The sequence below is a fragment of the Chionomys nivalis genome, chromosome 14 (assembly GCF_950005125.1).
Source record: "Chionomys nivalis chromosome 14, mChiNiv1.1, whole genome shotgun sequence".
Lineage (NCBI taxonomy): Eukaryota > Metazoa > Chordata > Mammalia > Rodentia > Cricetidae > Chionomys > Chionomys nivalis.
In genome coordinates, this window is record NC_080099.1 from 18,347,960 (window position 1) to 18,362,595 (window position 14,636).

General features: G+C 44.2%; 1 protein-coding gene across 1 annotated transcript; it reads right to left on the minus strand.

Annotated features, from left to right (window-relative positions):
* Positions 1-11,877: 11,877 nt before the first annotated feature.
* On the minus strand, positions 11,878-12,812 carry LOC130887064 (splicing factor YJU2-like). Its single transcript, XM_057789351.1, is given in 2 exon segments — positions 11,878-12,563; positions 12,566-12,812. Coding segments are annotated over 2 exon segments (933 nt in total).
* Between the last annotated feature and the right edge of the window lie 1,824 nt (positions 12,813-14,636).

Here is a 14,636-nt window from a genome sequence, read left to right on the forward strand (position 1 = left end):
TATGCCACTGATGCTCCCATGGGCATATCTTGCCAAACACGCATTATTATAGTTTGCAGGGCTCACAGCTGGGTAAAACTATTAGCTTGTCTTCCCTAGCAGCCCCTATAGCATATTCCAGTAATATGAAAGCTACCTGGCCAGGAAGAAGTCTGCCAGGCAGCAACAGCTAGATTTCTCTGTGCCTCATGACAGCAGTCAGTTCTTACCATCAAATTCTGGCAGGCAGCTAAGAGATTGCCCTGTATTGTTTTAGGGATTTCTAAAGCACCTCTGTAGTTTTGTATCTATATTTTTAATATTACTATATATTTTTGTTCATTAAGCTTCAACATTGACTCCCTTAGGAACATCAATTTTAACAACAATTTGTAATTGATGTTACGTATACTATTATTAAACATTCAATCAGAAAACCATTTCCCTTTAGCCATTTCAGTCTGAGAATCTGAAACACACGTACACACAAAAATGTTTCAAATGTATTGGGGAGAGCTAATTAGAAGCAAAAGGAATAGTTCCCAGCCTTGGTGCTGCAACCTGTAAATCCAGCACTCAGAAGGTGGAGACAGAAAGAGCACAGATTGAGGGCTAGCCTGGACTACAAGAAGATCTTACCCAAGAAAACAGACAAGGCAAAAAGAGAACACAGCATCACCCAGGGTTGTGTAGGTATAGGTAGGCTACTGCTCTCTACCTTCAGGTTGATCTAATGAAAGTCATTTTACTACTGGTTGGCCGCTAGTCTGCTCCTGCTAGAATACTTGCCACCAGTAGGAGGAAGCCACAGTCCAGTAATCCAAAGGGGTAGGGAGGGCATCATAGAAAATTCCAAAAATACCAATGATGATCACGAGGGGGCAACTCCCTGCCTCTCAAGATCACTCTCAAGGTCATAATCAGCTAGTTCCTGAAACACAATATTCCAAAAATACCAATGATAATCACAAAGGGGAAACTCCCTGTTTCTCAAGATTACAATCTAACTTTTTCTTCAGCTAGTTCCTGAAACACAGTCACTGAACCAGCTAATCCTAGATTTCTGATTCTTTTCTCCCTGCTTAGATTTTTGGCTCTATTTTTTCCTGCTAGGGGGGTCTGGATTTATCCAGGTCTTTCAGTAGCAATAGCTAGAGCCGTCAGAATCAGCTCTATTGGCATGGTGACTCACACCTGTAATCCTAACATTTGGGAGCTAAAACAATAGAATTGCTATGTCAAAGGCCAGTATAGGTTATAGACTAAAGACCTGTCTCAAAATACAAAGACGCCACAAACTGCAAGTTGTGTGCTCATCTTGCAAGCTCAGTTGAGTCCCACTGGAGCCGGAAATGAGTACCCCTGCATCTGCAGCTGTTGAACCCCATCCTGGGGTGAGGACGGAGGCTTGTGGTAGAGAGCAGCGCCTTCACATGATAATCTTGGGTTCAGTCCCTGGGACCACACAAACAAATCCTCCTCCCAGGAGCAGGAAACCGGACTCATTTATTACCAACACTGCTTCAGCCAAGACTGCTCCACAGTGAAACCCTGTCCCCCCAACCCCCAAAAAAAGGCTGAACAGTGGTGGTGCACATCTTTAATCCCAGCACTCGGGAAGCAGAGTCAGGTGGATCTCTGTGAGTTTGAGGCTAGCCTGGTCTACCGAGTGAGTTCCAGAATGACCAAGGCTACAAAGAGAAACCCTGTCTTGAAAAACCAAAACATAAAAAACAAAACCAAAAAAAAAAAAAAAACACAATCTCTTAAGATACCTAGATCCAGCCGGGCGGTGGTGGCGCACGCCTTTAATCCCAGCACTCGGGAGGCAGAGGCAGGCGGATCTCTGTAAGTTCGAGGCCAGCCTGGTCTACAAAGGGAGTTCCAGGAAAGGCTCCAAAGCTACAGAGAAACCCTGTCTCGAAAAAAAAAAAAAAAAAAAAAAAAAGATACCTAGATCTGGATCTCCTGTTCATTTTCTCTGGGAAATTCTGCCTCCACTAGTTTCAGTGTTTGTTTGATAACTTTCTTCAAGTGTAATTTCCAACCTGTCTTTCCTCCCCCCAGATTATATTTGTGAGAACCATCCCCTTTTCACAGGTCCATCCACCCATTTGGTTGCTGGTGGGGCTGTGGATGGACTCCATCCAGGGCTCTGGATTGCCTTAGTAGACAGCAGCCAGTAGGTGGAACCAAAACATCTCGTATAGAACTGGGAACCACAATCTCCGCAGAATTCGGGATTTGCGCAATTCCTGGACTTTTCCTTAGGCTGTAAGAGCTTAGCTTTGTTAGAGCTCAACACCGATTTCCTCAGTACGTCTGAAGTGCTTCTTGATAACAGAAGTCAGCTGTGGTAGGGGAGAGTACGGACAACGTGGAAGGGTCTGAGACTCCATCCTCTTGCCAGGACCCCTTAGGCTGTTTGTCATTTTGGTAGGTGTTGATATAGCCATGCTTTTAGTACAAAGATTTTCTTGCTCCAACACAAAGGTGTCACCAGGTGACGCCTGCTCACCCAGTAGCTTACAATTAGGCAAGATCTCTGTGCTTAGGGCCCCTGAATGTCTGCTAATGGAGGAGGGATAAGCCTACCCATACTTAGGTTCTGTAAAGCACTGGTTCCTTTCCAGGCCCTACTGCTACGGGAACTAGGCTGAAAATTTTAAGACAAACACAGACAGAGATAGACAGACAGACAGACAGATGTGGCCACAGGGACATCCTTAAGACAAGAATCCCAAGCATGCTCCCTTTATTGTGCTCAGGGCAGCTTACATAGGGCTTTGGCCACACCCCAGCTCTCAGGATCTTTCAGCTGCAGGCTCATCAGAACCCACTCCTCTGCCATCAGGGTCTCGTGCTCAGAGCAGCTGCAGGTTGCTCAGCGCAGAGAAAAACAAGTTGTTTACAAGAAATTCAGGGTCTGGTGGTCCGCAGTCCCCAACAATGTTTCTGTTATTATTCTTTCGAAGAGGGTGGGCATGGTACCCTTGCTTATGGGAAACACACTATTGTTTCCAAGGGTGTTTGTTTTGCCCTCCTTGAGAATTTAGGACTGGCTGGCACACCTTTAATCCCAGCACTTTGGAGGCAGAGGCAGGCGGATCCCTGTGAGATGAAGTCTCACCAAGTTGTCCAGGCTGTCCTTGAACTTGTTCAGGAGCATAGGTAGCCCCTGAATTTTTGCTCCCCTTGTCTCAGCCTCCCAACTGGTTGAGATCACATGCTTTTATTGCCTGCTTTGCTGTCCTTTTCTGATTCATGAAGTATGCTGATCTACAGTGAGTTAGATTTCACATGTTTTATCTGCTCTAGGTCAGTTTAAATGACACATACATTTTTAAAAAATTGTTTTGGATATGGGCCTCTAATTTGCTACGCAATCATGTATGACTTTGAACTTCGGATCCACATCTCAAGTACTAGGTTTACAGATGTGCACCGCCACGCCTAGTTTATACAATGCCAGGGATCGAATCCACGACTTGGCGCATGCTAGACAAACACTGGACCAACTGAGGGAGAGCCCCAGCGCTGAGATTTGTTTTAACACTGCTGCTTTCTGTTCATTTGTTTTTTATGTTGTCGTGGAGTGGCAGAGTAGCTTACATCTGCTGTGATATGACGGGCTGTGACTGCTTCTGTGTGGGAACTGTCCGCCTTTCTCTCCGGGTTCCCACCACACAAATACAGAATAGCCCCGCTCACACGCACTCTGTCCTCAACACAGTTGAGGAAGCCAGAGTTCTGGCTGTAGGACTGTGAAACACAACACAAGATAGGCAAAGAAGATACAGGTGCTCGCTCTCGTGGGAAGTTTGGCAGGGAAGAAAAAGATGAGTTTCGCCATGGAGGGGATGGCCAGAGAGCGTCCTTAAGGCTTCTGGAGGGAAGCTAGGTCCTTAAGTCAGACTTCAGTCTGCAGCCCTGAGGATTTTCCTGGAATCCTTGTGAGACATTTGAGAACTGTATGTTCCCTCATGCCTAAGGCAGTCATCACATGCGTGGTCTCACTCCTGAGTTCTCACGAAGAGACCCTACCTCAGCCAGGAGTGGCTGGTGAGTTTGTTTTCCTTCCGAATAAAGTGGGGTGGGAGAAGGTGATTTAGATCGTAGTATCCAGGGTAGTAGTGGGGGCAGAACAGAGGGAGATGTAGGAGAGAAACATAGGAGCAGTATCCTTGTGGTGGTGCTAAGGGACTTGATTTCTTGCCTCGAAAGGGGCAGAGGGCTTTGTGGATTTGAGTTTCTTAAAGGGTTCGAAAGGGTAGCTCAGAGTTTAAAAGTTCTTGCAGGTGACCGGAGTTCAGTTCCCACCACCCACATTGGGAAGCACACAACTGTCTGTAAATCCAGCTCCATGGGGATCCAATGCCTCTCACCTCCACAGACACCCGTACTCACAGGCACCTACCCACCCTCCCATAATTAAAAATAATAAAAATAGCCGGGCGGTGGTGGCGCACGCCTTTAATCCCAGCACTTGGGAGGCAGAGGCAGGCGGATCTCTGTGAGTTCGAGACCAGCCTGGTCTACAGAGCTAGTTCCGGGACAGGCTCCAAAACCACAGAGAAACCCTGTCTTGAAAAACCAAAAATAATAATAATAATAATAATAAAAATATTTAAAATCTTACTGTATAGTTCTCACTGGCATGGTACTTACTCTGTACCAGGCTGGCCTCAAACTCATAGATATTTGCCTGCCTCTCAAGTGCTAGAATTAAAGGCATGAGATACCACACAAAGCAGTAAGAGTGAATCTTTAAAAGGGGTATGTGCTCCAAGCCTGGGTACTCACTGTGGCTGAGAGTAAGAGGAAGGCAGATCTTCCCTGGTCACTTTTCCAAGGCTGCCATTCCCCATGGTAGCCTGGATCACAGTTAAAAGTCACTGTAGAACCAGGTAGTGGTGGCACACGCCTTTAATGCCAGCACTCAGGAGGCAGAGGCAGAGGGATCTCTGTGAGTTCAAGGCCAGCCTGGTCTACAGAGCAAGGTCTAGGACACCCAAGGCTAAACAAAGAAAACCCTGTTTCAAAAAACCAAAAGAAAAAAAAAAGCCATAGTAGAACCAGAAATGCTGGTGTATTCTGCAGCTCCCATGCCCACAGGTGGTGGCAGGATGGAGGCCCAGGACAGCCCTAAGTGGTTCCTTGTCTCCAAAAAACAGGGTCAGTAATACCGCGATAAAACAGTGACAAGATCACAGCCTATTTTTAATTAATCTATAAATTTATTTTGCAGTTCTGAGGGTCGAGCCTCATGGAGGTACTCTGCCACCGAAGTTTATGAAGCCCATACTCCCAACAGGTTTTCACAGGCAGGAGAGCCTCAGAGATGGGCAGTCTAATAAATAGTGTCTTAACTGACGTGCTAGGCTCGGACTGCAGATGGAGTTCACAGTTCTGCCTTCCAGTAAGGGACTTGGCTGACTTTCCGGGAGCCTGTTGTTTGAGTGCGAGGAGATTGTTAACAGCACAGAGCTGTCATGGATTTGGGGCAAGAAATCTGTGTGCCAGGATTTGGGGGTAGCTGGAGCCTAGTGGGAGGAAGCAGCCATTTGCATGACCAAGGATAAGGGTCTGTGTCAGGGCCCTGGGACTGCTGTACACTGTGGTGACAGAGGATCCAAGCACCCTGTCATCTGTAACCCGCAGGAAAAACAGACACTTCGTGATATTCTATGGCAAGAATTTAGTATTGAAGATCAGGTATGATAAGTACTTTCTCCTGTAATTCCCAACACAGGGGGTGGGGGACAGGACAGTTAAGAGTCAAATGCAAACTCAAAGAGTTCCAGATCAAGGCCAGCCTGCGCTGTTCACAAAACTCCATCACAAAAACAGCAAACAGATGAAGAATTTAGTCCTTAAGTCACAGAACTGAAAACAGTTAGTATCCCTGTTTAGACTGGCTTGACTTGGCCTTTGTGCTATGCATACTGGGGTTGAAAGCCACAGACAAGACAGTCTTAAGTGCAAAGAATGGATAACTGGGTTTTTCTCGCATAAGGGGGACAGTTGGCTACAGCTATAACTAAACTAAAGGAAGGTTCGAGCGGGAGACGGACAGCAGAGAAGGAAGGACAGTCGTTCCATGTATTCTTTCCCCACCACACGATAAACTATCAAAAATACTTGGAAAGTGGACCTGTATACGTGGTAGATCCTATTAACATATTTTTTTTATTTTTATTTTTTTTTAAGTTTTTTGAGCTAGGGTTTCTTTGTGTAGCTTTGGAGCCTGTCCTGGAACTCGCTCTGTAGATCAAGCTGGCCTCAGACTCACAGAGATTCACCTGCCTCTGTCTCCCGATTGCTGGGATTAAAGGTGTGTGCCACCACCGCCTGGCAACATGCTTTGTTTTAAGGACCACCTTCTGTTCAATTTCTGTTCTATGTAAGCAAAGACAATATAGGCCTCTACAGACAGTGCTCACTGTCATCAAGGCTAACATACCCACCTCCTCTCCCCTTGATAACAGGGCAATTACTGTTCTCCAGTTCTGCTGCTGTAATGGGGCTTGTCATCCTGGGACCTGAAAAAGGAAATTGAGTTCGCAGATAATGCAATCACTACCTCAGGGCCCGGCTATTTGGGACAGCTGGTGTGCAGTGTCGGAGTCTAGGGAGACAATTCTTTTTTTGTAGGTCACTTCTAAGAATTGGTGTGAGAAAAAAGAGAAAACTTTCTCAGCCGTTTGAGTTCCAATGTTCTCAGACAATTAGAAAAGAATTTTTGCAACAACACATTGTGGTAGGCTGAATAAGACTCCCTAAATATGACTACATCTGAACCTCCAGAAGCCACAAATAGGTGACCTTACATAAAAAATGACCTTTGAAGAAATAATGAAATAATGAAGATCTTGAGATGGAGATCCTGGTTTATTTGTGTGGGATGGATATTAACAGCCCATATGGGAGAATGAAGGAGGGTGGGGCATCAGATGAGGTGCTTGAGGAAAAGTTGAGGTTGCAAAGATGAGACCGAAGGAGACCCCCAAACAGTGGGGGTTTCCTCCCAAACCCCAGATTAGGCACAAACTAGACCTAAATACAGTTTTCACAGAGAGATGCTTTATTAAGTGAGGAAGAAAAGTCAAAGTGGCTGCTTTCTGACTCAGGCAGAAAACCAGCATCAATCAAATGACCTTGCAGGTATAATTTTAAGAGGAGGAAAAAAGAAAGGTCTGTGCTCGAATAGGCTAGGGTGTGGTGATAAAAAGTAGATGGGGAACAAGGGAGAAGGGACAGGGGACAAGGGAAAGGAAGAAGTGTATCTGCCCCAGAGGGACAAAGACTGCCTCTAGACAGAGGGGACAGATGTGGCGCATAGGCAACCGGAGGTTGGTAGGTAAAGGGGAAACTGTAGCGCTAGTAATAAAAACCCAGAGGCAGATGTTCGGGTTCAAGCTGAAGATCATGTCATTTGCAAATGTCACCACACGTTCAGCTTTGTGTAGAGCCCGGCAGCCAAGCTCTACTCTGAGGCTTCTGCCCAGCACCGCACTACTAGCCTGTGTTAGGATGTAGCTTCTTTGTACCTCTTCCATGTCAACTAAGCTGGCGTTAATATAACCATTTTCAGTACTCTGCAGTTTAACACGACTGTGATCATCTGAAAGCAGAGAACGATAAATCATAACTGTCATTTCAACTTTTCCACTCCTTTTTATTTGATGGTAATATTCTAAGGCAGTTATAGATGATAGGAGAAATAAAGAAAATATAAACTAACACCAAAGAGTTGAGACAAATCCTAAATTGCCAATTTTTTTTAAATGACGAAGTTAAAACAATCTTATTACTGGGTATTGGAAGTGCTTCTATTTGTAGTCTATCATACAGTAACGTGAAAAACTGGCCAGCATGTGCAGTAAAATGAATAAGGCACTTACCTTACTGGAAGTGAAAAGTCACCTCAAGTCTCAGTGCCTAGAAACTGAGTATCTATGTGCAAAAACATAACTGGGCTCAAACTGATGAGAACAGACTATTCATTCACTTCTTGGTAGCATGCATACAACTATATTTAAATAATGCTTAACAGTGAGAAGCTAAAATAATTGGATTATTCCATCTGTATCCTTTACAAGAGTACTGGAAACTTCATTACTGAAGACTATTTTAACAGGTTAGGCCCACTTCTACATTTTAAAAATAAAAATTGCAGATTAGAATTTATACTAATTTTATTATCTAAAATGCAGCACTTGACCTTGTATAATTTAAGATGAGGAAACAATGAGAACTTATCCCCAAGATTAGCTTTACTTCAGAATCCTAAACATAAGAAAGCCACACACATAAAACTAAGTTACAAATTGAATGTATGATGTTTAACTTCAGAAAATATATCCTGTGACAAACTATTCCCCTCAGAAATCTATCTTAAATATTCAATCTCTTTCCATTTCTTTTTCACTTTCTCTTTGTTTTTTCAGCTAGGGTCTCATGTAGCTGAAATTGGCTCTAGACTGGATATGTAGCAGAGAATGACCTTAAAATCCTGCTCCTCCTATCTCTCAAAGTTTGGGCTTTCTCCCCTTCACACACACACACACACACATACCCCACACATATACATACAGGTTTTTTTTTCTTTTGTTTTGTCTGCACAGTATTTCTCTGTGTTGCCCTGGCTGAACTGGTCCTCTCTTTGTAGACCAGGCTGGTCTTGAACTCATATATCTGCTTGTGTCTGCTTCCTGAGTGCTGGGACTAAAGTTGTGCACTACTATGCCTGGCTTCTGGGCTACCACTTTAAAACCAAAATCAAAACAACTACAGCAAAACAAAACCCTAAACTGTCCAACCTATCTCTCCATGTGAACAGAAATACTAAATGGCTTTAGTTTCCACATCAATGTACCTCAGATGTTTCTGTTGGACTGAACACAAGACCTCTTTAATATTACATGTCATCCGCAAAAGAAAACTACCATCTGGCTATAGCAAATCACGTGTACTAGTTTTCTGGGAAAGACGACGTCAGCAAGCACTTCTGAAAACGTTTTTATTTTGTTAACAGCTCGATCATCCTTTAATTGTCACACTGTACAAGACAGGGACAGCTTCCTACTCAACAAAATTAAGACCATATGTTTCATGGATAGCATACCCCATGGAAGAATGCAAATTTTTAGAGAAAGCAAAACAACCGCCAAAATCTAGACTCCACTACAGTATGGCCCAAAGTAATACATTTCCTCATGTTCCAATCACAGGAAGAATACAAAGCAAACACACACACACACGCACGCACGCACGCATGCACACACAGGCACTCATACTCTTTTGGCCAACAAGCAACTCAGAAGGTCAAGCCCACACACAGGGTACTTGGAAGTCAGTGCATCTGCATAACACTTTCCCAGACCAAGGCAGAGCTTAGAAGCCAAGACTAGAAGAAAAGCTCAACCCCATTCAGCTATTTTCCTTCAGTCTTTAACTCAAAACTATAAAGACAGTATTCATACCCAGAGACTAACAGCACAGAGGACACTGGACACTATCTGAAAGCCACCCAAGGCCCAGTGCCATCACAGGCTCTGCTTCATTGTCTGTCAGTAATTGATCCAATCAGCAAAAGCAAAGGGGCACTGCAATCTCTCAGGGTTCAATGACAATTTTTAAATTTTGTTAGAGATGACAACAGAAAATAGCAATCCTTAGGAAATCAGGACAGCACTTAACAAGTAAGCACAGCTGGTGACTAAATCTGTATTTTCTTCTCGGGAAAACTGTCAAGGGCACAGCTGTCTCATTATTTAGGTTCAAAAGGAAATGGTGAGCAGAGCACAATGGCCACACCTTCAATGCCAGCACTCCAGAGGCAAAGACAGATGGTCTCTTTCAGTTTGAGTCTAGCATGGTCTATACAGTGAATTCCAGGCCACCAGGACTACATAAGACCTCGTAACAAAAAGTAAAAAGAAACACACGCTTTTGATTCAAAAGAAATTCTAAAAAAAAAAAACAAAAAAAAAACCTTTTTTTGATGTGTATTAGCTGAAATATATCACCTTGAAATATCAAAAAAGACCCAACATATATCCATTTCAAGAAGTGAAATCCTCATCTAACATTGAAAACCTGTGACTTCACAATTCCAATGCCCAACAAAGGCAAAGGACCCTGTCATTCACTTATTAGGGATTACTTAGCACATACTCAGTTTGCATAATCAGAGAGGTCCCCTGACAACCTGGGAGTTAACTGTTTCCTTTCCATGATCCACTGGTGTTAGTCACTCCCAAATCTGTGAACCGTTCATTTTAAATTTTTAAAAATGTTTTATTTTTATTTACATATACATGTGTGGGAGGGGTGCGCCCTGTGTATGTGGATGCTCTTAAAGGCTAAAAGAGGGCTTCAGATCCTCTGGAACTGGACAGAGTAATAGGCAGCTCTAAGCTGCCAGATGTAGATGCTGGGAACTTGAGTCCTTTAAAAGGACACATGAGCCCTTAATTGCTGAATCACCTCTTTGGAACCCCTGAATTGTTTGTTTCCAACAAAGGAAACTTTTGACTTCCGAGTTAGAAAAAAAAAGTCATAGTTTTTATTTTTGCCCAGGATTCTCTGAAATGAGATCATCAAAATGGGAAGGGCTCTACAACTTGAATCCCAAAGTCCACAGTACTTTCTTGATCAGCATTCTATGGCAATGGTTGGTTCTCTCTCTCTCTCTCTCTCTCTCTCTCTCTCTCTCTCTCTCTCTGTATCTTTCAAAAGATGCATAAAGGAGGGAAACAAAGGAATCACACTTCCGTGGGCAATCTTACTTATCCATCCCTCAAAGCACCAGCAGCAGCACAGAAAGGAACATATTTATTATTCTGTAGGGTATTACCTCTTCTTATTCTTGCCACCAACTGAATGAAGAAATGCAGTATCTAACAGGACTGTAACTTAAAAATTGGATAAAAAGTAAGCCCACCCACTTCTTATGAAGCCTTTCTGTCTCCTACCCTCAGGGTTTTCTGAGAAATGGTTTCAGCTCTCAAGAAATGACTTGCTCTGTCTGTGGCTGACACTCAGAAGCTTCCTCTTTCAACACTCATCATGAACTGAAGAGCGCTGTAGATTTCATCCAATATAGAAAAACGTGTAGGAAATTAATAGAAAAAAAAAAACACAGTCACATACAATCCAAAGGAATACCTAAAGACAAAGAATAAAGATCAGAGGAAACAAGGAACAAAGAAAGTGAAAAGATTCAAATGGTCATGGACTAGTAATTGCACTGAAGAAATGTACAAAGGTCGGGCAGTGGTGGCTCATGCCTTTAATCCCAGCACTCGGCAGGCAGAGGCAGGCGGATCTCTGTGAGCTCGAGGCCAGGCTGGTCTACAGAGCTAGTTCCAGGACAGGCTCCAAAAGCTACAGAGAAACCCTGTCTCAAAAAAAAAACAAAAAACAAAAAACAAAAAAAAAAAAAAGAAAGGTACAAATGCTACGAAATTGATTTTTTTAAAAATCTTTTTCTATATTCTTCAATGAGAAGCATCCAAAATAAGAACAAGGGAAGATTAAAAGTAAAGGGCCAGCAAGATGGTTCAGTGGGTAAAGGCAATTGCCTCCAAGATAACCTAAATTCAATGCCTGGAGACCCACATGGTACATAGCAGGAGAGAACTGACTCCTGCAACCACGTAAATACCAACTTTTTCCCTTAGAGTTGTCATGCTGTGTTTTACCCTTAACTTTTTGATAGTTAAAGACAATACATTTATTTATTTCTGTTCCCATGCATGTTTCTCAGAGTGTGTGTGTAAAGATGAGAGGACAAATTGCGGCAGACGCGGTCAAAAGAAACTTGCTGAGTGTGCCTTTCTTGATCACATCTCCTCCTCTGGTTTCTTGGGTCTGTGATGTTGCTGTAGGGGCTCAGCTGTCACTGTCCTCACTGTCCCCATATGCACCCAGCTGGCTCAGGGAGGAGGCCCCGGGTGTCTGGGGTGCAAGGTTGGCTGTCTTCCTGCTCTTGGGGGCACCCACGGCAGGCATCTGGAGCTGCTCTGAGACCCCGTTGGCTTCCGCCTTTATCTTCTTTGGCACCACCAATCCGGCCAGCTGTGCCCTGCTGCCCACTGCCTTCCTCTTGGCCTTCGGTGCCTTGTCCAGGATGGCTGTGGGGTTGGGTTTTGTTGCTGAGCGTGGTCGGGAAGGCGGAGCTTCATCTTCTGAGTCGGAATCCTCCAGAAGCCTGCGGCGACGAGCCTCCTCCAGCAAGGCCGCAGTCTCACGCTCGTCTTCCTCCTCCTGCTGCTGTCGCCGCTGTTCCTGCGACAGGCGGTGCTGGAGCAGCATGGCCTCAAAGTCCACGTGTGCCTGCCGCTGGTTCAGGTCCTTCAGCTCCTGCAGGTTTTCCAGCACCTCCATCTCCAGTTTCGAGTCTTTGGTGCGGTTCTCTAGGACCTTCATGGGGTTGTTCAGCTCCTCATCCTCGCGCTCCTTCTGCGCACGCTTTTCCTCCTCCTCCAGGAGCTTCTCGGCCTGGAAGTTGCGTGTGGCTCCATGCTCCATGGTGTAGTCCGTGTTCTCAGGATCTGTCTTGAAGGTGATCTCGGCAAGCAGCGCGTGCACTTAATATAGAAGCGGAAGATAGGCAGGCCCAGGTAGGCCTCGTTCTGGACGGTCTCCTTGCGAGCATTGAACTTCTTCCCCTTGTAGATGTATTCTCCGCATGTCTTACACCTCATGTTGAAGGGGGCCATCAGGCGAACCACGTACTGCCGGTCCTTGGGTAGCTTGAGTTTCGGGATCTTTGACGGGTCGAAGTCAGGTGGGTAGTATTTGTTTAAAACTTTCCTTTCCGACATATTTGCTTCCTGTTCCTTGAGCAAGCGAAGAAGCAATGAATGGTCTTCTGTCCCCTCGGAATTTATTTGGACAGGCGCCGCCGTTCCATTGACGTCACTTCCTGGGCTGGCTTATGACGTAGCTCATAGGCTTTAGCATTCTCATTGGCTGTGGTGTCTGACTGTTCGACCAAGATTAGTACTTTCCACAAATAGTAAAACCGAGGCCTTTGGTGGGAGCTCGAACAGTTTTTACAGGCCGTTCTCCAAAAGGAAATGCTGTGGTAATTTCTCAAGGTCTAGGTAATTTCCCAAACACCTGTTGGCAATGTCTCTGCTCAAGCAGCTGAAATAACAGCCTGTATTCTAGCATTACAAATGTTTCCTGATGAGTCAACTAATTTATATACTGATAGTATTTACTTGTCTCAAATTATTGCTCCTTTAGAAACTGCTCCTTATATTCCTCCTGTGTCCCATATACAACAACAATTATGCTGTCTACAATATCTATTATGGTCCAGGCGGGATCCTATTTTTGTGAGTCATGTTAGAGGTCATACTCAATTACCTGGACCCCTGGCCAAGGGTAATCAACTCGCAGATGCATATACCCTAATATTATTTCCAGCCCCGAAGAAAAGGCTTCTAAACTCCATTAAAAAAAATCACAGCCGGGAAGTGGTGGTGTACGCCTGTAATCCCAGCACTCGGGAGGCAGAGGCAGGCAGATCTCTGATAATTTGAGGCCAGCCTGGTCTACAAGAGCTAGTTCCGGGTCTGGCACCAAAGCTACAAAGAAACCCTGTCTCAAAAAAACCAAAATAAATAAATTAATTAATTAATTTAAAAAATTTTAAAAATCACTTAAATGCTCGTTCTTTGCAGCACCATACTGGTTGCTCCAGAGCCACTGCCTTACAAATTACCACCCAATGTTCTGCCTGTGCTCCTTTTCATAATGCACCCATTGCTGGAGTTAATCCTCATGGTCTTAAACCGAATGACATTTGGCAGATGGATGTTACCCGCCTACCCTCAGCTGGAAAGCTGAAATATATACATGTTTCAGTAGATATTTGCTCTAAATTAGTTTTTGCTTCACTGCATAGTGGAGGGAAAATTAAGGATATGATAGCTCATTGCCTGCTGGCTTTTGCTTATATGGGCTTACCTAATGTTATTAAAACAGATAATAGCCGGGCCGTGGTGGCGCACGCCTTTAATCCCAGCACTCGGGAGGCAGAGGCGGCAGGCGGATCTCTGGGAGTTCGAGGCCAGCCTGGTCTACAAGACCTAGTTCCAGGACAGGAACCAAAAACTACGGAGAAACCCTGTCTCGAAAAAATCCAAAATAAATAAATAAATAAATAAATAAAACAGATAATAGTCCTGCATATACTAGTGGAAAATTTCAAACTTTCTGTGTAAATAATGCTATTAAACATATTACAGGTATTCCATATAACCCTACTGGACAAGCTATAGTAGAAAGAATTCATATGGTAATAAAACATTATTTCACAAAAATAAATAGGGGGAGTATAATCTCTCTCCCAATACACAATTAGCTTCTATTTTGTTTATTCTAAATTTTTTAACGGTATATTGTGAAGGTCACTCGACCATGGAAAGACATTGGAATAAAAGTTATCGCTAAGGCCCACCCAGCATAAAACGCAGCTCACTAAGCTAAGAACGAGGAGTACATTGCGTGGAGTGCAGGCAGCTCTGCAGACTGGAAAGTGACCTTTCCAGGTGCCTCAGCTGGTCTAAACCTTTTCCAGGCAGCCCAGCCGGTTTCTGCTGTTTCCAGGCGGTTATTCTGTTCAGTCTTTTGTGCAG